This window comes from Pteropus alecto, unplaced genomic scaffold (genome assembly GCF_000325575.1).
Source record: "Pteropus alecto unplaced genomic scaffold, ASM32557v1 scaffold15, whole genome shotgun sequence".
NCBI classification, from domain to species: domain Eukaryota; kingdom Metazoa; phylum Chordata; class Mammalia; order Chiroptera; family Pteropodidae; genus Pteropus; species Pteropus alecto.
Window position 1 is genome coordinate 2,327,038 of NW_006436286.1, and position 22,087 is coordinate 2,349,124.

Below are 22,087 nucleotides of genomic sequence, written 5' to 3' on the forward strand. Positions count from 1 at the left end.
CCACCTCCCCCACCTCCCCCGGGCCAGGACTCCGAGGACAAATCAGCCCAGCCAGGGTTAGGGCTATGCTAGGCTGGCTGCCTGGATAGAACTTGCCGGCCTGGCTGGGGCTGGGCTGGGGCTGGGCTAGGGCTGGGTCGGGCCGGGCTCGAGGCAGGGGTGGGGATGGGGAGCTGCTACTGTGCTAAGAGCTGAAACTGACCAGAATTAACAATTTACAACCCAAGTTTTCCCCAGAAGTCGCAAGCCTTTACAGACTGAGTTCAAACAGTCGTGCAGATTGTGCCCGTGCAATTGTACGGGAGACACACTCCCGGTGCTTCGGACTCTGCCGTCTCCCGAGAATCATCCTAAACGTTGTCTATCCCATCACTTGAAATACCACCGAATCGGTACTGAAGTTATATATGAATTTGAACTTATTTGTTCCAGGGTCTGATTTTCACGTACCTAGGGCAGTTTTTAATTGCTAAATAGCCTTATACTATATGTTTTAACTGGTAAGAGGGAGTTACCTTCACTACTTTTTCAGAATTTTCCTGGACTTTTTTTGCATTTTTCCACAATATGAAATTTAAAATTAGCTGATCTGGTTCTTGAGAGAAAAGTTGTTACTTTCATTGAGATCAACTTAAAAGAAATAGGTTAAATTAAGAATAGATTATGATAGACTTCCAATAGATGGGTTTATACCTTCCGATTTGTTCAAATGCTCTGATCAGGTTTTCAAATTTTTATCATTTAGGTCCTGCGTTCTTTTAAAAGATTCATCTCCTGGATGAGGCAAGTCAAGTCTTTTCTTTCTAACTAGCTGCGCATAGGAAAGCTATCGATTCCAGCTGCTTTGTTCAGTTCTCACTGAAAATAGCTTTTAGTTGATACTATGGGTGTATCTGAAAAAATGTGAATTTTGACCTTTATTTTTATACCCTTTTTCTTACTCGTCTGACTGCTGTTAGTGTTTCCAGAATATTAAATAATTATGGTGAGTACACATCTGTCTCGATACTGAGTACTGAGCATCTGACCCAGTGTTTGACAGCATGTCAGCTTTTCGTTGATCATTTTAACCACCTGTACCTGGACTGAATGGAACGTTCTTGTCTGTCAGATTTTTGATCAATGCTTCCGTTTGTCTTATAGACTTGATATAATTCGACTGTGATGATACCTGGCCCTCTTCTAAGAATTGGTCTGTTGCCATTTTTTTCTAGCCAGTTTTCCTTTTCATTTGCCTGATTTCTCTAACTTTTCCCATTTCGCTGTCTGTTTGGGTTTGCGCCATTGTCCTTCATTGGTTAAATGCTGGCATATTTGATTTTACATTCACATTTACCTCAGTTTTTGTTAATGTTAATTTTTTCCTCTAGTCCTTATGTTTATTTTCTAGCTGTTTGAATTCAGTGTTTAACTCGTCCCTTTGTTCATGAAAGTACACAAGCATTTAAGGCGAGGCCACTGAGCCTGGGTTCTGCTCAGGGGGACGCTGCACGGTCATCTGGCTCATGGATGTTGACAATTAGAACCAAGAACATAACAGACAATCGGTCTGTTAAACGGTGTTACCAAATACTAGTTTTTTTCCTTGTGGGGGCGGGGTACAGTGCACCTGAGCAGTGGCGGTCGCCTTAAGTGCGGGATGGCAGGAGCCTGAGGCGGCAGAGTGTCAGCTTCCTCTTACCTTTGCACAGGCTCTTCGGGCTGTACTGTCCAACACGGTCACCACAGGTGGCCATCGGGCACTTAAACTCTGGCTAGTCCAAATCAAGAATGTTCTGCGATACCAGATTTTGAAAACTTAGTACCAGGAATGTGAAATGTTTTTATTACATGCTGATGTTTTCGCTCCGTTAGGCTGGACTGTAACTGGTTTCTCCTACTTGAGTGTGTCTACGAGAAGATTTCTGCTTACTGTGACGCACGGCCCTCGGGTCCCCGTGCCCGCTGACCTGCACAGATGGTCTCACCTCCCTCTGGCCAGGTGAAGATGACAGCACCACGATGCCAGGTGAGTGTTAGCATTTATTTTAAAAATACACAAAATATAAATTTTTTACATCAAAGTGATAACTTCACTTATACATTGTTCCATACTTACCTGGTTTTCTTTGCATCCTTATGCAAACGTTAATAGATGGATTTGACTGATTTTTTTTTGCTATGGTTCATGTAAACAGTGGAGACTGCTACATTAAGTAGGTTGTTTGAAAAGTAAAGTGGCCACAGAAACCCAACGGTCAAACAATTCAATTTGGTTTGTTTAATGAAACCGGCAGAAGTCTTAGCAGCTAGATCATCAAAGACTAAATATTGGCTTCTAGGTATTTTAAATATTAAAAACCTTGAGGTTTTCTTCATCTTGTAAACATAACTTAGACCTTGTTGGCATTAAGTCTGAAAAGTAAAACACTGATCCATGATTTTCATCATCCTGCCCGTGTCGATGTGCACTCTGCTGTGACGTAGCAAACAAGGAATGAGCGCAATGCTTCAGGAATTTCGAACCGTGCTGCAGGGGTCCCAGGGTCTCTGCTGGGACCACCTGCCACAGGCCGAGTCTGCCCCCCTCTGTTCACTGGAGAGTGGCAGCACAGGTCCCAGGCTGGTCGGTCCCTCTTACTCCGTGTCTTCCGAAGCAACCGAGACCCTGCTTCCGCCTCCGCTGGCGCTCTCCTGTCTGTCCTAGGGTGTAGAGGCGTCGGGTGGGTGGTTCGCAGCCATTGTCAAGACTGCACTGTCCCTTTAAGGTACCACATGCCACCGTAACTTACGCAGCAGTCCTACGAATGGAGCGCAGAGCAGGTTAGGGGCAGGTGCTAGCGGGAAAGGCGGCTCCTCTGTTCTGTGCAGAGTGTCACCCCGACTCATGGGGAGTGGGCAGACCCCGAGGGGAAATCCACCGGCCTGGCCTCATCAGTGTCTGGGCCTCAAGCCCCTTCCTCTCCTCAAGGGGCTTTAAGAGGATGTCCTCTATAAACACAAAATCTGAATATGCTGACCAGGGCAAAGGGGCTTCATCAACCGTCTGTCACTGCATGTGGCTGTGGGTGGTGAAGGTACTAGATGAGGACACGGGTAACTCATCGGCTTAGTGTTCCTGTGGTTCTACAGATACGGTATTTGGACCACAGCCAATTCATGAAGCATCACGGGAAGTCACACACTTAAGTGTGTCCACATGCTAGACAAACTAGTTTGAAAAGGCAGACACCGAGTGAGAGTTAAGCGACATAGAATATGTGGCAAACGTGGAAGAGGTACGAGACCGGGGCGGTGGGGGGGGAGTGGAGGGGGATTGGACGGAGGGTCAGGACTCTCCGCTGAGCCCTGTCACTGGGAGGGGTGAGGGCAGCGACCTATTAGACTATATCCTTTTCGAAGGCGGAGCCGGCGCTCACTGGGTGTGAGCCTCTGTACATACCTCCCGCCACCACCAGGGGGCAGGAAAGGCAGCAGAACGGGCCCTTCCACACCGCCAGCCCCCCACGCCCAGCTCGTGGCAGAGCAGATACCCACAGACCTTGAGCACTTTGTCCACCTCCTGTTTGCTCAGATCTTCGCCGCACTCTTGAGTCAGCCGAGACTGGATCAGATTCCGGCGTACCCGGTAATTTTTGGAGAAAATCTCAAGCAAAACCTGTCGATGCTTTAGTAGCAAAAACATGTTATTGTGGGAAGCAATCACCTAAGAAACACCCCCAAACCAGAAAGCCCTGGTCCCCACAGCGGGGCCCTGTCACCTCACGAGACCCCAGTGAAAACCGAAGGCCTGTGCCCGCAAGAAAAGAGCTGATGAGGGTGGCAGTGTGGCCGAGCCTCTGCAGGCGCACGGGAGCGAGGGACAGCCACCTTCTAACTGCTTACAGTCCTGACACTCAGATGCAACGCTGCGTCCATGAAAAGGGGGCCACGGAGTGTTACGTCCCCCCAAAATAAATAGAACACAGCTGAAATCCCCCCAAAGACAGAAAAAGCGTTCAATGAGAAAATCTGACCTAGTATGTCCAACACGTGACATAGGAAAACACAGGTAAATTACCAAATCACAGAGTTTCCTAGGAACGACGTACCTATCTGGTACGTTACTGACACACCCGGGTGCATCGGAAATCGCACCGATGCACAGCGTTCAGAATAAAGCAAACATCACGTCTGTGATGAACGGAGGATGTGAGGCAGATTTAAAAGACCGACACGCAGATGCCACTGACGACTCTGAAAGCTCGATGCAAAACAGCGCGGACAGAAAGTGCTCTGCGCTCTGCAGCTCCAGCCCCAGACAGCCGAGGCCCAAGAAAGCCACCGCAGGGCATGGAAACACGCGGGCAACGCCTCTGCCCTGGGGGGCAGAACTGAATCGAGGAGGAAGACGCGAGTCCCTGAGGCCAGGAGCAGCAGAGCCCGCCCACGGTGGAGGCTGCCGGGAACGAGACCGGCCCGGCCTGGTAGGCCACCTGTCCCTGCTCAGAGCCCGCAGTGAAAGAGGAAGGAGCAGAGAAGAAGGACGGCACCACGGCCAGCCGGGGACGGCAGTGCACCAAGCCCCAGGTTCCCCGCCTTCCCCCGGCCCGGGGAGGCCAGCTGAGCACCCAGCAGCGCGTATGGCACGCCAACGAACTGCAGGCTCTCTCGGGGCTCCCTCTGGCCGCTCAGTGATGGCATCTGGGGAGTGGGGCTCAGGTCAGGCGGGGAGCGACGGCTCCCCAGGAGCTCGCAGGCGTCGCTGGTTTTTTAAACACGCACTTACTGCCTTTTTTCTTTTGCTTATCAGGGGGCTTCGGAGATGCCACCAGCGCAGAGGCTTGCTCAGGACTGTTCCAGACTGTGCCCCTCTACGGCACCACGCACCACAGCCGCCCCCGCCCACCCCATCCCCTCCTGGTCCTGCCAGGCAGTCGGAGAGGCAGACGGGGACCAGGAACTCAGCAGGGGCAATTAAACTAATCTTTACAGCTCAGGCAAACTGAGGGCCCAGGGGACGCTACACATGCACTGCTCCCACTTCGGTTACGTTCTGTTCTCTGGACCCCGTGACCCGTCCAGGTGCGACTAGAGGCAGAAGAACCGACTTCTCTAAAAGTCCAGCACCAGAGGCCTGGTCAGGACGCTCCTGACCCCCACCTGAGGCCGGGTCCAGCGCTGGCTCGCCAGCTGGCACGGCACCAGCATCTAGAAAGCTCTGTGGGAACAGAACTCCCCTGTGGGGTAGGCCCTGGGCATCGGCCTCTGCGGCCAACCCGCAGACTGGCACTTGGGAGCCACCAACCTGGGCTCAAACTACTGCCACCTCCAGCCTGCCTGACAGTGAGGAGGCCAGGAGCCACAACACCAAGTCGGGAGTGGCTGGAAAACGTGAAACATGACCACACTCCGGGTCACCCCCAGGAACACCTCCCGCCAGCAAAGGTCACCTCACCTGATCACTCACGTCTCCAGACTCCCAGAGGGCGAACACCTTCTGCTCGTCCGGGGAAGCAGCCGTCTGTGGGGGAAACTGAGCGAGGCCCAAGGTCAGCTGGTCACTGGTCTTGACCGCGGGGACCTGCCCAGCCCCTCCAGCCACTTCTGGCAAAGCAGGTCTCCATGCCATCTCCTGCCACTCGCTAGCTGTATGGCCACAAGCTTGCGTGTCTCTCCTCACTGTCACAGGAGGAAGCCAGCCACCCGCCAGCAGAGCTGCTGTGACAGCGACCCACCAGCCAGGAGCCGTTTCTACAGCAGCCTCTGCTTCGAGTGCCAGCGCCCCCATGCGTCCTGAGGAGCACCACCCCCCAGGACTCTCCAGGACTCCCTGGGGCTCCCTTCAGTGCCTTCCCACAAGGCCCTGCCCGACTCCCGGGCGGCCCAGGCTCTGGCACCTGGACAGGAGAGGGAGGTGGCGCCACACACCGGACACACTAGTGGCCAGGAGCGCACAGAGGCCCGGGGCAGGGGGCGCTCGGATGCAGTCTTATTCGATCGTTGCAAACCAGCAAGGAAGCCAAGTGAGACCGTCCCCGCGGCGCAGGGGCCCACTCACTGTCAGGCACACAGCGGAAGTCAGGACCCTCTCTCAGGTCCTCACGCCCTGCACAGAACGCGAGGCTGGCACACCTGGGGTCCCCCCACCTCGGACACGGCTATGACCTGGTCCCCACGTCAGAATCGTGGGAGAGCCACGGGGAGGACCACGGTGTCCCAGAGATGCCAGCCCCACCCAGAGGAAGCAGCACGGCAAAGGCCAGTCCTAGGGTGACGTGGGGTTCACGTCTCTCGCCTTGTGTGCACTCCAGCCGCCCAGGACAGCCTGGCTGTCAGGGGGCTGCCCCTCTCCTGCCTGGCCCTGCTCAGAGAAAGGCAAGCCTGCAGGTGGCTGACCGCGTCTGTGGGGTGGAAAAGGGGTGCTCCTGGGAGGGCAGGGCCCAGACCCCGGGACCTTCCGTAGAAGACCTCACCAAGGAGGCCTGGCACAAGCCGGCCTCCGCTCAGCCCGCCCAAGGCCTGCGCGTGCCCGGGCTCCCATTGGGGGGGCAGCATGGCCCGGCACTGTCCACCCTCTGCTCAGGGAATGGTCCCCAACACACACTGCTCTCCCCTTCGTCTGCCCGGGGTGTGGGTGGCACACCCCACTAGCCCCAGGCCTCGCCCCAGAAACGCTAATGCAGCCTCTGGACAGGGGGGCCTGGCAGGACCTGGGAACGGCCGGGGGCTCAGGTCCCAGTGCCGTCACTTCCTGGGCGTGTGACCTTCAAACAGGTTCACCTCACTTTTCTAAACTGGGTTTCAAATGTGGTTGCAAACATCAACGACACCAAGAAAAAAGTCATCCTAAAAGTTGGCAAAGCTGACGGGGACCAGTTGGGGTGCCATGGGGTGTGACAGCTGCGCAGACAGCGGCCTGAAATGCAGAACCCACAGCTGCTCACTTGAGAGGGCGCAGAGCCTGAGGCCTGCTGGCCCAAGGTCACGCACAACCTCCTGAGCGCCGAGACTCAAACCAAGGTCAGCGGTCCAAGTTCACACACGCCACACAGGCTCCCCCAAAGCCGGCGGGGCCGAGGCCACTGCGGTGACCAGATTCCTCTCCACGGCTCCTCTGAGCCAGGACAGGGGCCGCTGGCTGGGCCCCGTGCCACCTCCCCACCGCCCACCGGCGGGCACAGGCTCTACTCACAGGCACCAATATCTGTTTGCAGCCGGCGGCCAGCACCGTGTCCTGCAGCATGCGGTCCGAGATGCCGCTGAAGAGCGTGTGGCCTGGGGGCAGGCCGGCCAAGTGCAGGTTGAAGAGGCGCTTGAGCTCGCTCAGCGTGAGCACGAACTGTCTCTGGAAGGTGGACTCCACGAAGGCCCGCAGCTCCCGGGCCACCGGGGCGCTGGCGCAGCCGGGGGGCGGGTGCCCGTTGAAGCTGTCCCCACCCGCTGCCCGCCCGGCAGGCAGCCCGTTGGCCAGCCTGTTGTGGAGGCCGGCGCTGGGCGACGTGTCCATGGGCCCCTCGTCCTCTCCTTCCTCACTCAGCGGCTCCTCCTTGACCCGCACCCCGGGCAGCACCGTGGACGCCCGGGCCTGCTCCTTCCTCCGCTGCAGCTCCTGCTCCAGCAGCGTGTGGTTCTGCTGGGCCTTGCTTCTGGCCACCTGGACCCGCTGGTCCCCAGAGACCAGCCCTGCAGGCCCTGGAGGGGGGACACGGGGCTGCTCAGGGGGAACATGAGTGGCAGAGGCAGAGAGACAGGCCCAGGGCCCCTCCTCCCCGAGGACAAGCCCTCCCACCCCAACCAGGGACACCCCGCCATCTGGGGCAAGGGGCCAGGAGAACTACAGGCCGGCTGGGGCTGCAGCGGGGACCGGCCCTGCTTCCCCCCGCACCCCCCATTACAGGAGACCGCAGCCGCCCCACCAAGGACAGAAGAGACGGGAAATCAGGTTTCTGCCCTCGGAGGTCCCAGCTGTACCCCCGCCACCCAGCTCCTGCCGACCCGAGCAGGTGTCGGGGGCCCCGAGTACAGAAGCCCCCGGTCCCTGAGGCTGAGGCCTGTGGGGGAGGGGGAGGGCCCACGCCCATCCCAGCCGGGCGCCTGCCACACCTGACTGTCCCTCTGGCTGCTTTGGCGTGGTTTCCTTCACGAGGTTATAGACCTTTTCTAACCTGGAAAGAGCAGGGGACAGCTCTAGACCGCGTGGGCCAGCACCTGTCTCAGCACAGCGTCCCCCGACCCAGGATGGTGGTCACTGAAGGCCGCATGCCTGGAGCTGACCTCTGGGGCCCAGACTAGGCCCACCCGCCCTGCCGCAGGCCTGTGCTGTCAGCAGCGTCCCCAAGGGCGGGAGGGGGCACATGCCGGGCGGGAGGGGGCACATGCCATGCGGCCGGCCTGCCCCGGGCACCCCCTGCCCACCGGCCACGCGCGTACTTGGCCTGGATGCCGGTCCACAGCATGTGCTGCCGCCGGGCCACGTCCGGATGCTTCCTGACGAAGTCCTCGTCGTAGGGCAGCGCAAACTCCCAGCCGCGGCTGACGCGCACCACGGCCACGTGCTCCAGGAAGTCCTTCACGTCCTCCGCACAGAGCTGCGGGCCACAGGGGTGAGGCCAGCCCCGCGCCCCCCACCCCCACACCCAGCCCCACCCATCGGGAAGGCCCTCACTCACTTTTGTCACCGTGGCCACCTCCTTCCTTACCACCCACCGGCTCTGCGTAAACTTCCACATCTGAGGAAGAAAGAACAGCTGTTTCAGGCCGGCCCCCTGGGAGGTGGTGCCGGCCCGGGGCATCGGGCGGGCCTGGGTGTGGATCCTGGCCTCTTAATAGCGCTGGGGCAGTGGGCAGTCACTTCGACGCTGAGCCTTGGGCGCCTCCTTTGTAAAGGCCCCCCAGGGTGGTCTGCGGGAAGAGGCTGGACCACCGCCCCCCTGGACCACACACGCCCGAGCAGGGATGCCACGTCGCCTCCAGGGTCTCGGCCGTCGGGTGAGTGCCACCGCATAAGTCACCACTTTAGAAACACCACTTGGGCCAAACGAAGGGGTGTGGCCAGAGCCCACCCCTGGGCCCGGGCTCGCAGCCCCCGTGGGACGGACTGGCAGCTCTGCCGAAGCTGGGGCTCCAGGATTCCAGGCGGGCGGGGAGAAGCGAGTCCAGAGCCCCGCCGCCCTGCCCTGGCCATAAATGGCAGCACTTTGCCCACTGCCCAGCCAAGGTCCAGGAGCCTGTGCCGCGCCTGCCACCTCCCCTGCCCCGCCCCACCCTTAGGCCGGGGGGCCAAGCACTCACCACAAAGTCGCGGCCCCTGCAGAGCACCTCGGCGGGCACGCCGCTGTGAGGGCTGGAGGTGTCCTTGGGGTACAGGATGTCACTGCAGCGGGAGGGGGTGGCAGGTCAGCCCCCGTCCACAGCCCCATCCCCTGCCCCAGGCTCCAAGTGGAGCCCAGGACCCCACTTGAGGGCTGTCCCGCATGGTGACACGCACTCAGGGAAGCACCCCCACCCCCAAGAGCTCTTTTTCCAACCCCTTGTGACCCTGCTCACACACGGCCCGGCCCCGGGGCCACTGCGTGGTTGTGACGGCCAGCCTCGGGGACTGACGTGCCAGCCCACAGCTCTGGGAGACAGGGAGTCCCACCAGGAGACCTGAGGGTGGGGAGGCGGGGGCTACTGGGGCCCGGATGGGCTCTGAGCATGGGGGTGGACCTCTGGGGTGAGCAGGACCCACATGCCAGGCCCAGAAGCTTCCACGTGGCTCCACGGCATAACCCAGACCTGGGTCCAGACACAGACCTGTCACCCAGGACACGCATGCCACCCCCAGGACACCACGACCACAGGGCCTCCACACCTGCGGCTCCCTGCCCCTCTCCTCCTACCAACTGGCACCGAACCCTCAAGGTCAAGCTCTGTGCCCACCCCATTCCTGTAAAAACTGTGGGGACAGGGACCTGACTGGCGTTGCCATCACGGCCGCACACGGAGGGAACTGCTTAGTCGGTGTGGTGTGAACGTGGTCCAGGCCCTGGACCCCTGCGCTCAGCGTGCTCATGGCAGCGTGCCTGTCCCGCCCCACAAACCTCCGGAGGACAGGGGCAGAGCCGGAACGAGAGCGCAGGGCATAGGACAAGCGATTAAGACATTCACGGAACAAATGCACGGATGCTGCGTCATCTCTTCACGGGCACAAAAAGACAGGGCACGGAAGGAGCATTACCCGCAGGCCTTGGTATGGCAGGAGGACAGCGTCACATCAGGGCTCACAGGGGGACCCAAACAACATGCAAGGTCCAAGAGGCCCCCCTCGAGTCATGGAGACAGACCACAGCTGAGGGGGAAGCAGCCGCAGGGCACTGCAGGGGCCAGGCGCTGGCGGGCCGCTCTGCCTGTCTGGGCCAGCGTTCTTGGTGTAGAGCAGGACAGCCCTGGGTCCCCTCCCTCCGTGACGTAAACACATAGTCGGTGCCATCTACTGAGCGCTGTGCCATCGCAAAGGTCTGCCACCTGTAACCACTTGTGCGACACACAACCAGCTACAGGTACTGACCACGCCAGGCACCTGCTGCCCAGGGAACAAGCGTCACCGTGTGGCGGTGACATGAAGGTACTTACTGCACAACTTACTTGGCCAACGAACAGGAACGATGGACTTTTTGCAATGACTTTTTAAAAAAATGAGATGATTCCTATTTCAACAGATCGTTTACCTTACACCACACTTTCTAAAAAGTATTTTACATCATTACGCTATTTAGAATTAACATCACTCGAATATGCATAAAACGTAGACAACCACGCCATCCTTCCCGAGGGGGCGACACTGTGCCAGGCACGACGCTGAGTACCGGGGACGTTGGGGAGAGTCAACAGACAGTCCTGCCCCCTTGAACCTGACAGTCGAGTGGGGGAGGCAGCTGGACTGGCACGGGAATCCCAGGCGGCGAGAAACAACAGAAAGACCTCACGCCGCAAATCTAAGAACTAGAAATTCCCGACAGGATATGCTGAAATTCACACTTCGACGCACCTTAGTGAGCCGTGGAAAGCCAAACGAGAGAGAATCCTAAAGGAAACAGAGGCGGGGGACCTCCCAAGGACCACGTGTTAGACCATGTGCTCATCGGCACAGCAGTCAGAATACAGCGTGCAGAAGGAAGACGATCTACCCAGAAGTCTACACTCCATAAAAAATGGTCTCGGAACAAAGCTGAAGTAGGTCTTGCCCTTCGCCCTCTGCAGACTTCGGTGAAGACACTGCCACGGCATTCTCTACAGAAGGAACTACCCCGGCCACACACTCGGAGACGCAGGAGTGAGTGACGAGCGAACAGAGCAGATGGAAAGAAGGCTGATCAGATAACGTCTTGCGGTGTGCAACGCGGAATCACAACACGCAAGCACCACGGCACGTGAACCGGGAGGAAAGCGAATGTATAGCGTTCTGAGTTCTCTGAATTGTCCGGATGAGGGTAAAAAGCGGCCATTAATGTGAACTGAGAGAGGTCACGGGTGCACGCCGAAACCTGTGGGGGCATTGGGAAGAGCGCAAGGAGGGCGCTTCCAAAGTGGCAGGGGGTGGAGCCACACGAGGGCCCAGGGAGGGTCCGAGTGACCGGCAGGCGGGGCAGGCGGGCGCAGAGAGCCAGGGCGGTCACAGGCACACTTACCTCTTCACCACCCAGTTGCCTTGGACCAGCATCGCCACCTTCTGGATGCCACGCAGAACGGCCACGGAGTCGGTGGAAGGGCCCAGGAGGCTCATCAAGTTGGCAAAAGGCATGACCTTCACTGAGAAGGGAGGACGCAGGGCCGTCAGCCAGGGGAACGGGCCTGGCCTCCCTGTGCCCCACCAGGCCTGCAGAACTGGCAGCTCGCAGATAAGCCCCGCGCATGGGCGGTAGGGTAAACACAGTCAGTGACGGCGACACGCCTCAGCTGCGTCCCCTAGACGCACCCGCTGAGGAAGACTGGGCGCCTAAGGGGCAGATCCACCCCTACTCAGACCCAAGGACATTTCACAACTTACCCACGGCCACCAGGCTAGTAAGTGGCAAAGCCAAAATGAGACCCCGGGCTACTGGGGTTCAGTGTCCGCACACTTTATACCATGCTCTGCTGACCGCAGGCACCTGAGCTCCCTGCCTGTGTGAGCTCGGCAGCACCTGGGGAGGCCCCCTCTGTCCTCAGGCCCAAGACCCCCGAGTGGGCACCGCAGGAGAGCAGCCAGGGCCCGGGACTCAGCTCTGAGGCTCAAGGCTCCTGTCCCCACTCACCAGCTCCAGGCCCCACAGGTTCTGGCCCTGAGAGTCCCTGAGAAGCAGACCAGTCCCCATGTGGCCAGGCTGTCACCTGCTGGGCCAGCGAGTGGACGAGCCTGGCTGCTGGAGTGACTGCGGCTCACGCCCATGGGCGGGGCGGGGCCTGGCCCTCTAGCGGCCTGTCCCTCTCCACAGCAAACAGACTACGCCAGGAAGGTGGGTGGCCCACTGAGCGCACAGCAGGGGTCTGCCACGCTGTGTGGGGACACCAGGCGGGATGTGCGTACAGGGGGCTCTAGCCTGACCCCCTGGTCACCTATCTCAGGACGGGGAGGGGACACCGCCGCTGGGCCACCTACCATTCCTCATCAGGGTCTTGATCTGGTCAGCCAGGGGCAGGGCACGCAGCTGCGCCATGGACAGGACGTGGCTGGGGGCAGCCGGCTTGTCTCTGTCGGGAGCAAAGGTGGGCGTCAGGGGGGCTGGTGGGGCTGTAGCAAGCGGGTGCCCGGTCCCCTACTCACATCTCCTCCTCCTGGTTGGGCGGCATCAGCATCACGAGGTACTCACTGTGGAAGGGGAGCAGGGTCAGTGCCCCAGGACTTTATCACTGTCCCAGCTGCCCGTGACCCCAGGCTGAGGCCCCTGGGACAAGAGCCACAACCGAGCCCACTCCTACCCTCCCCCCGCCAGAGACGGAGGACCACCCCTGACCCAGCCCCTCCATGGCCCTCCCCCAGGCTACAGAAGGGGCCACAGTCCCAGGGGAGGACCCACACCAGTGTCAGGCTTGCCCGGTCCCACCTGGGTGACTTGACGAGCTCCGTGTTCTCAATGCCGCTGGGCCCCTGGCACAGCAGGTACTGGCGCTCATGCTCGGAGCGGCTGTCCTGCTGGGGAGGAGCATCGCTGAAGCCCCCGGCCCGCACCCCCAGGCCCCTCTGCCACCCGGTTACCAGCATCGCCTTCCACTGCAGCCACCACTGTCCCGCCCCAAGGCCGGCAATAGGATCACGCGCAGCCCAAGGAGGTGGCCTCAGCCAACTGTCTTCAGGGCTTTGTACCCGCCCAGCACCGCGCCCTGTCTGACAGGGGACACTGAGAGTGGCCATAAGAATGCCCGCTGCGGTACCCCAAGCACCCGCTAAGTGCACTGTGTCGCTCCCTGGGCCAGAGACCGGGCCGGCCGTGGCGCTCGCTCACCCTCAGGCCGTGGTGGTGCAGGTGGACCCAGGGCTCCTCCGCATGCTTCTTCTGCAGGAACTCGTAGGACTGCACGCGGCGCTGGCGGGCCTGCTCCGACTCCGGCCGAGAGAAGCGCACCTTGCGGGGAGGGACACGATGGCCTCAGGCCTGGGACACGTCCTGGGCTGCTGTCCCAGCCCCACCAGGAGGCCGGGGGCCCCACATCTGGGGCATTCCCCTCACCTCCCGGCACAGGGCTTTGAAATGCAGCGGCAACGTCTCCCTCAGTGACCTGCCAGCACAGGCCAGGGAGCAGCTTCACCAGGGTTTCCACCCCCACGGAAACCGCACCCCCATCTTCCTATGAGAAACAGCCAGTCCCCCTTCGGTTCCCCCTAGGATCCTGCTCCCAGCCCCCAGACGCCCTCCTGGCTACAGGGTGGTCGTGGGACTCGGACGAGACAATCCAGGCACCAAGTCCTCTTAGCCACAGGGATGTGGCCAGATTTGGCCACACCGGAGTCTCTGAATCGTTACTTAGAAATAACGATGAAGAGGTGTCTCTCCCACCCAAGTCTCAAAAGCTGGGAGGATGGGACTCTGCAGCTGGGACAGCTCTACCTCTGGGGACAGACACCCCGCCTGAGGAAGACGGCCCCGGAGCAGAGAAACCAGGGCTCAGTGACGGCGCCTGAGCACCTGAACCCAGCCCCACCCGAAGGGACCCCTCAGCCTTTCAACAGCAGAGACCAACACGCCCTGTTCTGCACGTGCCAGTCCCCTGGGGTCCAGATGGAGCCGCCCGAGCCGCCCCTCCCGTGACAGGCATCGCACAGGTGTTGGCTGGACCAGTCTTGGGCCTAGGGAATCCTACAGGGGCCCGCGAGTGCCTGCGAGATCGGGGTGGGGGCCCCCGGGACAGCAAGAGGTGCCCAGGTCATCTGGCAATGACAGGACGAGCGCAGGACGAGCCCCCACGCAGCCTGTGCGTTCGTATCTCCAACAGTCACTGGTGCTGGATTTTTCTTTAAATACTCATTTCAATCTGAATGTGCTTAACTAAGGGAAACTTTACAAGCCATAAATGGAAGGTTGATATTCTAATAATCCTTAAAACACAGGAATAACTACCAGGATAGAAAGCCCTCGTGCACCCGTGAAAGGATGACCACGTGCTTGGTCGGCATGGGAGTTCGGGGTGCAGACTCTGCGGCTGGCTGGGCCTCCTCCTCCCGGCAATTCCAGGCAAAGCCCAGGACCCCGTCCCTCACGCACGCCCAGGGCCGTGACCCTGGCTGCCACAAGGACAGCTCACCAGGCAGAGGGGGGCTGGACATCCAGCCAGCCCAGCACAAACATTAGACGACTGCCAGCTTCTGCGCCCCCCGCCCCAGGCTGTACCCCCCGCCCCGGGGCTCACCGTGATCTGCTTCGCATCTTCTTCTGCCTCGTCCTGCGAAGAGTCTCCGGCTGCGAGAGAAAGCAGCCGACTCAGCGTCTCTGCTGCAGCCAGGCTCCCGCGCCCCGCCCCGCCCCCCGGGGAGGCTGGGCCTTGTGTAAGTCAGGGGTTCTCAACCGGGTGCCATTTGGTCCCCCAGGGGCCGTCTGGGGACGCATGGAGACATTGATGGTCAAAACTGAAGGGGTGGCTGCTCCTAGAACCCAGCGGGGAGGGGCCAGGGCTGCCACTGAACTCTGTGCACCGCCCCCTGGGTGCCTCCCCCGCCCAGGAGGACGCCAACCCAGCCCGCCCGGCCGGAGAGGAGGGCAGGGCCAGGGCGCACCCTCGTGGGCCGCCTCCCTCTCGCGGTGCTTGGCGTCCGCCTTGTCCAGGTAGGAGAAGCTGGGCCGCAGCTGCAGGATGCCGCGCAAGGGCGTCAGGTGGAGCTCGCCTGGCACAGGAACAGGGCTGGGGCCGGCGCTAGGAGCTGGGGCCGGCCCCCGGTGTGGCTCGAGGCAGCCACAGACTCCCCTCGGCCCACTGCCCGACGCCCTCCCACCTCCCTGCCAGGCCAGGGACCTCCCCAACCCCACCAGCCTGCTGGGCGCAGCGAGCGCGTAACCAGGTCACAGCACGAACTCGGCTCTTCTCGCAAAGCCTCCCCATGCCGGCAGTGTCCACAGCAAACACAGCACCCTCACCGTCCCCGCAACCCCACAGACGCCCCGACGGCTCCTTCCCGTCCTCCTGCCTCTCCTGTCCAAGTCCCCCGTCCCATTAAGAAATCCACTAGGCAAATGTGGTGGAGAGTGGCCCCTGAAGGTGGGGGAGCACCGCAGCCTCTGGGGGCCTGCTTCTCCCGTGACTCAGACCCGATCCCTGGGTGCAGGACAAGGACACTCCGCTTTCAGTCACGGGGGCGTGAAGGAGAAGGAACCGGAGGCCGGGGCTGTGTGGGACCTGCCTGGACCCCCGAGCGAGCAGGACGCGCAGCCCTGGCCGCCAGGACAGGGCTTAGAGCACCAGGTCCCAGAGGCGCAGACGAGGACAGCTACGTGACACACTTCTGAGGCTACTGTGTCCTCGGGGTTCAAGTCTGTTTCACTTCCTGCTTTACAAATTCTAAGTACTCGCCGTGCCTTGTACTTTTAACAGCTATGAGATACATGACGATTTGCCCACATAAGGTGCACCATCCGATGTAGCGTGACGTGTCCGGGGCGGCATCACCAGCACCACAGCCCATCGGGGACCCTGCCCGAGCAGCCCCTCCCCGGCCCGCTCTGCCCCCAGCCCGGGCACCAGCACTGTGCCTTCCGCCTCTGCCATGTGCCTGCTCTGGATGTGTCGTACACACGGACCACACGGCGCGTGGCCTTTCACGTCCGGCTTCCTTCACCTGGCTCGACCCTCGCCATGCTCGTCACACTGAGCAGGGGTCAGTCCGTCACTCCTGGTCATGACCAAGTAACACTCCCCTGCACGCTGCACCACAACCTGTGACCTGGCGTCAGCCAACGCACACCAGGAAGGTCCCCTTTCTCCCTGGCACGAGGGCCGCTGGGACCTCGCTTGTGCGGGCATAGTTTTCGTCGGCCTTGGGTCCATGCCATCGAGGCAAGGGATTGCTGGGTCGTGCGCGTAACTCAAAATTCTGTCGCAGACCTCCAAAGCTGGGATGTGTCCCGGGAGGACAATGACCCTGAGCCCATCCCTGCCGGTCGGGCATGGCTAGCCTGAAGTCCCTCAAGATGGCCAATTCCAGCCCCCTGACCATCTGCCATCCCCACAGGCCTGGCCCCGCGGGCGTCTGGCATTCGGGGGAGAGGCTGCACGCCAGACTGGGAGGGCCTCCCCATCGCACCCTGTCCTGCTGCGATCCCCACCAGCCGCCAGGAGCCACGCGGGGGTGTCAGCCGCGGGTACCTCGCCTGTAGAGCGCAGCTGCGTAGCGGGACGTGTTGCTGGTGGTCTGGGAGGAGCAGAACGTCTGTTTGTCCATCAGCTTCCTGGGAGCGTGCGGGACGGACGTGAGAGGAAGCGTCGACTGGGCCTGGCCGCGCAGTCCCTCCACCCCCGACACCTTCTGAACCCAGCGGCCCGGCCCAGGGCTGCAGGGGGTGCTGGGAGAAGACCCAAGGCCAGTCTAGAGCCCGGGGTACAAGGGGGTGGGAGCCCCCACACCCCTCAAGGGACCTAGGGAAACGTTTCCCATGGGGAAGGGCCTGTGCCAGGCCCCATGGAGCAAAGGAGGGGTGCCCATGGGAGCCCACAGGGCAGGGCAGGCCTGGTGCCTCAGGAGCCCTGGAGGGCAGCCCCCTGGGGACGCGAGGCTGGGACTCACGAGGAGTACGTGCTGGTCTCATCGGCACAGGCGCCGTCCACGTTCAGCGCGATCTGCTCCCCTTTGCTACGGCAGTAGTTGGGGTTCAGGGTGTCGATAGCCATCTCAAGCTCTACCTGGAGGCAAGCACCCCCACCAGCTGTGAGGACCCTGAGGCACAGTGTCCGGGGACGCCCCTGACCACACTGTGACCACCTCCCAGGCACCCGGCAGCCCTGGCCCTGCCCAGGGCACGGCTGACATAGTCCCTCCCCAGCTCCTAGGCGTCGGTCCACACTGCAGGCCGCAAGGCCTGTTCCTATAGGAGAGGCCAGAGTAGGCTTTCGGGGATGGGGAGGGAGTCCTGCGGGTGGGTTTGTCCCCCAACCCACCCCACCCATTCCCAGAGATCTACATCTGGACTCAAAATCAAGATTTCCCATAAAACTCCTACTTCCACTTCCTCCTGAAAAGTCAGCGGAACTGGCAGTACTGGACAGCTCCTCCAGGTGGCAGTGGCCTTGGGGCTGCGGCCGTCACCCCAGCCTATGGGCACCAGAGCCCCTGCCGCACCCTGTGAGCGTGGCCCCGCCAGCCCTTGCTCCTCCTGATCCTCAGGCCTCCTGGCCTCCCCATAGCCGCCGCCCTCCCTCCTCCTGGTAGCTGTCCTCCCTCCGGTCCCGAGGCCCTGGCTGTTCTGCACTCCCCACCCGCGGCTTCTCTGGGCTTCCAGTCCCACGGGCTTCCTCCCGCCCCCCACCCCGGCACGAAGCGCAGTCCCACCTTCTGCTGCTTGGGCTTGATCTTGGCTGAAAGGTGCGGGATGTCATCGTAGGTCATCGAGGCCGGACGCACAGGGTACTGGGAACAGAGGGAGCCACAGTGCACTCGGTCAAGCCCCGACCAGAGCTGCTCCGGGAACTCAGGCCAGAAGCCCCATGGCTGCCCGAGCCCGGAGGCCATCCGCCTAGTCTGACGCCCAAGGACACGGCTAAGCCTCAGGACCCCGAAGCCCCGTGCACATCGCCCTGATGGCCTGGTACCCACAGAGCACCACTGTAGGCGTTGAGAGTGAGGTTCGAGGTCGAGCTACCAGGTGACAGGCCACCTGGTAGAGGACCCGGGACCGGACCGCGAGGATGCAGAGAGGAAAATCAGGACGGGCGAGGCCACGCGGGACTCCGCCATCTGGTCTCTCCCTCCCTCCCGCCCGCCGGTGTGAGGCTGTCCGTAACAGAAGGCGAGGAGGGGGCTCGCACGCATGCACTTTCTGTCTCCCCCGCTGTGTGGGCATCCCTTGGTGGGGGGACGAGTCACGGTCTGCACCCCTCACGGAGCAAGGCAGCCTCCAAGTGAGCCTGGGGCGTGGCAGAGGGAAGGCTGGGCTCCGGGGCCACCTCAGGGAGGCTGCACTGGGCCACATCCAGTTCAGGACGGCCCTTCTGGAAAGCTTGCCTCAGTAGCAAGCAAGCTACCGCTTCCCGAGCTGGAGCGGGGGACAGGGACATGGAGCGTGTGTCCAGGGACAGTCTAGAGCCCAGCTGGTCCGCGCCTGTGAAGGGCTTGGCCTGGGACAGGCTCGCTGGGCAGCTCCAGGCCCCCGGGGCTCAGGCTGGGGAGGTGGTGGCAGAAGCGCGGGCTCTAGAACCTTGCAGGCCTGCGTTCCCATTACGCTCCACTTTTCACTCGTGGATCGGGCAAGCGCCTTGCCTCCCCCAGCACGGGTGTCCATGCGTGTCCACAGGGCACAGGGCCTGGCACGCCACGAACACACACAAGGCCACTGCCGCCAGCATGGTCCCACAACACAGCAGCCACTCAGGGACGGGGCAGAGTCCCAGGTGCCAGGTCCCTAGGCCACAGGCTATAAAGGCCGAGCCCGCGGGACAGAGGCTCACGCCAGCACACACCTGGCACATGGCCATGGCCACCCTGCTCCTCGTTTTCTCATACGCGATGTAGGGACAAAAATAACAAACTATTGTCAGGAACGCAAAATGGCACAAAATGGTGTTACAGTTCCTCGGAACGCTAAGTTTCCAAGTGACCCGTGGGCCACGAGAACACGTGTCCGCATGCACGCTGCGTGAGAAGGTCCCCGGCAGCGTCACTCCTAAGAGCCCCGAAGCGGAAACGACCCGATGGTGAGGCACACGTGCCCCGGCCACGCGGCGCTAGCCCGCCACAGGAAGGACTGCGGTGCAGGTATATGGCGACCTCGGAAATGCGACGCCGAGTGCCAGGAGCCGGGCGCACAGGCACGCACAGGTAGCGTTCCGTTTACATGGGACGTCCAGGCCGGGCACATCCACAGGGACGGAAAACAGGCTAACGGTTGCCCAGGGCGCAGCGGGGGGACAGGGAGTTGGGGGGTGTGCAGAAACGTCCACAACAGATGGTGGACCTGGCTGCACAGCGCTGGGAAGCGACTGGACCCCACTGCCACGTCCCCCGGAACAGTGCACAGATTTGACCTCAATAGGCGGCTATAAAAGCAACAAAGGCCCCACAGGGCTGTCGTGAGACGGTGCATCACATGTGCACAGCGCTTAAAGGGGCCTGTGGACAGCCACGGTGATGAGCTGCGGCACGGCCGGGAGGGGCGGGGCAGGGACGACAACCGGGAGACTCACACGAGCAGGACCGAGCTGCTGCGCCAAGCGCCCGCGCCCCCATGACAGCAGGCGCCTCGTCTCGGTGCCGGCAGCGTTCTAGGCACCCCAACATGGTTCACCTGGTCCCCACAGGGACCCTGCAAGGCGGGTATTATTACTAGCACCATTTTGCAAACGGGGAAACTGAGGCACAGAGAGATCAAGGAGCCCCGCCAAGGGCTGGCAGCTAAGTGGGGTGGAGCTGGGCCTCGGGGCCGCGGTCTGTCCCGAGCCCGAGCTCTAACCGCCACACGGCTCTGCCTCACGGCCGCCCCGGCTTCCCACCTGCGAAATGCAGGACTATTTATCGCACCCATGAAGGCGAGGAGGACCGTGCTATCAGACCACGCAAGGCGGGGGCTGCCACCACCCACCGGCACCCGCATCCCCCCTTTACCTTCCAGCCCCGTGATTACCTGAAACAGGTAGAGCTTCTCTGCCAGACTTTTGGCCAAGTACACGTCGATCTGGGGACAATGAAGAAGGCGTAATGAGGACATAACCCAGTGCCCGACTGCCCGCCAGGCACACGCACCTCAGCCCTCAGGGGCGGCTAGTGGCCAGCAGCAGCCTGGACCAGAAACGAGGGGGCTGAGTCTGCAGTCTGCGGGTAGCCGGGGCCCTCCCTACAGCTCCTGGGGGCCAGGCCCTGAGCTAGCCAGCCCCGTCGCATCAGCCTGTCGCCCTGTCTGCGGAGCAGGCCCTTGGAGCCGGGCGGCCCCGCCCGCTTCCTTCTCAACAAACCCTAACCGCTCCCACCCTGCGCACCTGTCCTGCTTCCTGGCTCTGCACTTGAACCACACTCTCCAGCCTCCAGGCCTCAAGAACGACTGAGGGGCCATCGACACGGAACACGGGACAGGGACACACGGGTGAAGGGTGCAAAGGCCCAGGGGCCCTGGGAGGGGGCCCGATCTGGGAGACTGGAAACTGCCTCCCACTGCCTGCTAGTCCCGCCCCAGAGCCCTCAGCTTCCCAGTGGCAGGAACACTGCCTCGTCACTGCTGCCACAGCGCCGGTGGATCCACGGAATAACTGCTGAATGACCGAATCTGAGGAAGGGCGGTTGTCAAACCCATTCACCCATCCAACAGAGAGTGTCACCGAACAACTATCATGCCAAGCACTGAACCTGGCTTTGCAGACGAGGCAACTGGGATAAAATCACTGCTTTCGCAAAGCTTGCGTCTTAGTGGAGAGACCAACGTCTGTGGCCAAGTGCGAGGCAAGGCCGAGGCAAGGGGCCAGAGTGCTGGGGGAGTAGGGTGTGCGCACGCGGAGAGGCCACGTGACCACGCAGGTGATCAGGGGAGCCTCTGACCAGGAAGCTGGATTGGAGACCTGAAGGGAGCGGGGCTCAGCCAGGCAGGTACCTGGGGAGAGAGGGTTCCAGGCGAAGGGGACACCAACAGGTTCCTGGCTGGCCTGAGGATGGAAGGGACCCAGTCCCACTGCCTGCAGCCCTGGGCAGAGGGTAGGAGCAGCAGTTACCTCCTGTACGACTGGGTCATCCTCTTCATTGGCCATACTAGGGGGCAGCCGGCCGTGAGGTCCTTGGACTCGATCTGTAAGAGAGCGAAAGGCCTGGACTGTCAATCAGTCATTCAGCCAACACTCCAGGTGCCCATTCTGTGACAGACGCTGCTCTGGGAGGGAGGAGCCCCAGAAAAACAGAAATGGGTCTTTCTATAACTACTGCAGAGTCAACAGTGGATGGCCCACTGATTACCCATCAGCCAAAAAAAGGGAGAGACAAAGAATGAGTGCAAACAGGTGGATCTGAGCCATAACTGCGGAAAAGAATGACCACTTTTAAGGGGTTTTTGACCACTCACAAAGGAGAATTCAGCACCAGGCAGGAGAATGGAGGCTGGCTGGTCCACAGCCATGATTAGAACACCCCAATACCAGGGGCCAGGAGGAAGCTTTAAAGAGCCAGAGACTTCCAGTCAGGATGGTGGAGTAGGTAAACACTGTGTTCGCCTTCTCCCAGGACCACCAAGTTATGGAACAACTAAATTATGGAACAACCACCCTTGGGAACCACCTGCAGTCTACCTGAACAGAAAAGTCTTACAACCAAGAATACAGAGAAGCAGCCACATTGAGACTGGTAGGAGAGGCAGAGACGCAGAATGGGCTGATTTGCACCCACGTGTGGCAGTGAAGAATCAGAGGGACATCTTGGCTATGGAGGTCCCCATATGAGGATTGAGCGATCCCAGCCCCAAACCAGGCTTCCCAGCCAGGAGCACCAGTGCTG

The 22,087-nt window shown here is 60.9% G+C and overlaps 1 protein-coding gene across 9 annotated transcripts in view; it reads right to left on the reverse strand.

Moving 5' to 3' along the window:
- Positions 1–2,004: 2,004 nt before the first annotated feature.
- Positions 2,005–22,087, reverse strand: part of POLR3E (RNA polymerase III subunit E) — a 28,972-nt gene continuing 8,889 nt past the window's right edge. For 2 of the 9 annotated variants that reach the window (XM_025047266.1, XM_025047273.1), the window contains 21 exons: positions 21,316–21,389; positions 20,241–20,291; positions 17,954–18,031; positions 17,192–17,307; positions 16,774–16,856; positions 15,191–15,334; positions 14,827–14,876; positions 13,425–13,544; positions 13,026–13,114; positions 12,746–12,790; positions 12,581–12,672; positions 11,631–11,751; positions 9,253–9,334; positions 8,631–8,690; positions 8,392–8,549; positions 8,065–8,126; positions 7,154–7,653; positions 5,417–5,494; positions 3,521–3,646; positions 2,772–2,780; positions 2,005–2,682 (listed from right to left, as the gene is read on the reverse strand). In XM_025047266.1, the coding sequence (XP_024903034.1) occupies positions 2,617–2,682; positions 2,772–2,780; positions 3,521–3,646; positions 5,417–5,494; positions 7,154–7,653; positions 8,065–8,126; positions 8,392–8,549; positions 8,631–8,690; positions 9,253–9,334; positions 11,631–11,751; positions 12,581–12,672; positions 12,746–12,790; positions 13,026–13,114; positions 13,425–13,544; positions 14,827–14,876; positions 15,191–15,334; positions 16,774–16,856; positions 17,192–17,307; positions 17,954–18,031; positions 20,241–20,291; positions 21,316–21,389 (2,204 nt within the window). In that variant the 3' untranslated portion in view covers positions 2,005–2,616. Of the gene's footprint in view, positions 2,781–3,520; positions 3,647–5,416; positions 5,495–7,153; positions 7,654–8,064; positions 8,127–8,391; positions 8,550–8,630; positions 8,691–9,252; positions 9,335–11,630; positions 11,752–12,580; positions 12,673–12,745; positions 12,791–13,025; positions 13,115–13,424; positions 13,545–14,826; positions 14,877–15,190; positions 15,335–16,773; positions 16,857–17,191; positions 17,308–17,953; positions 18,032–20,240; positions 20,292–21,315; positions 21,390–22,087 lie in introns of all 9 variants that reach the window. The other 7 variants (XM_025047270.1, XM_025047267.1, XM_025047271.1 and 4 more) reach the window with 7 other exon arrangements.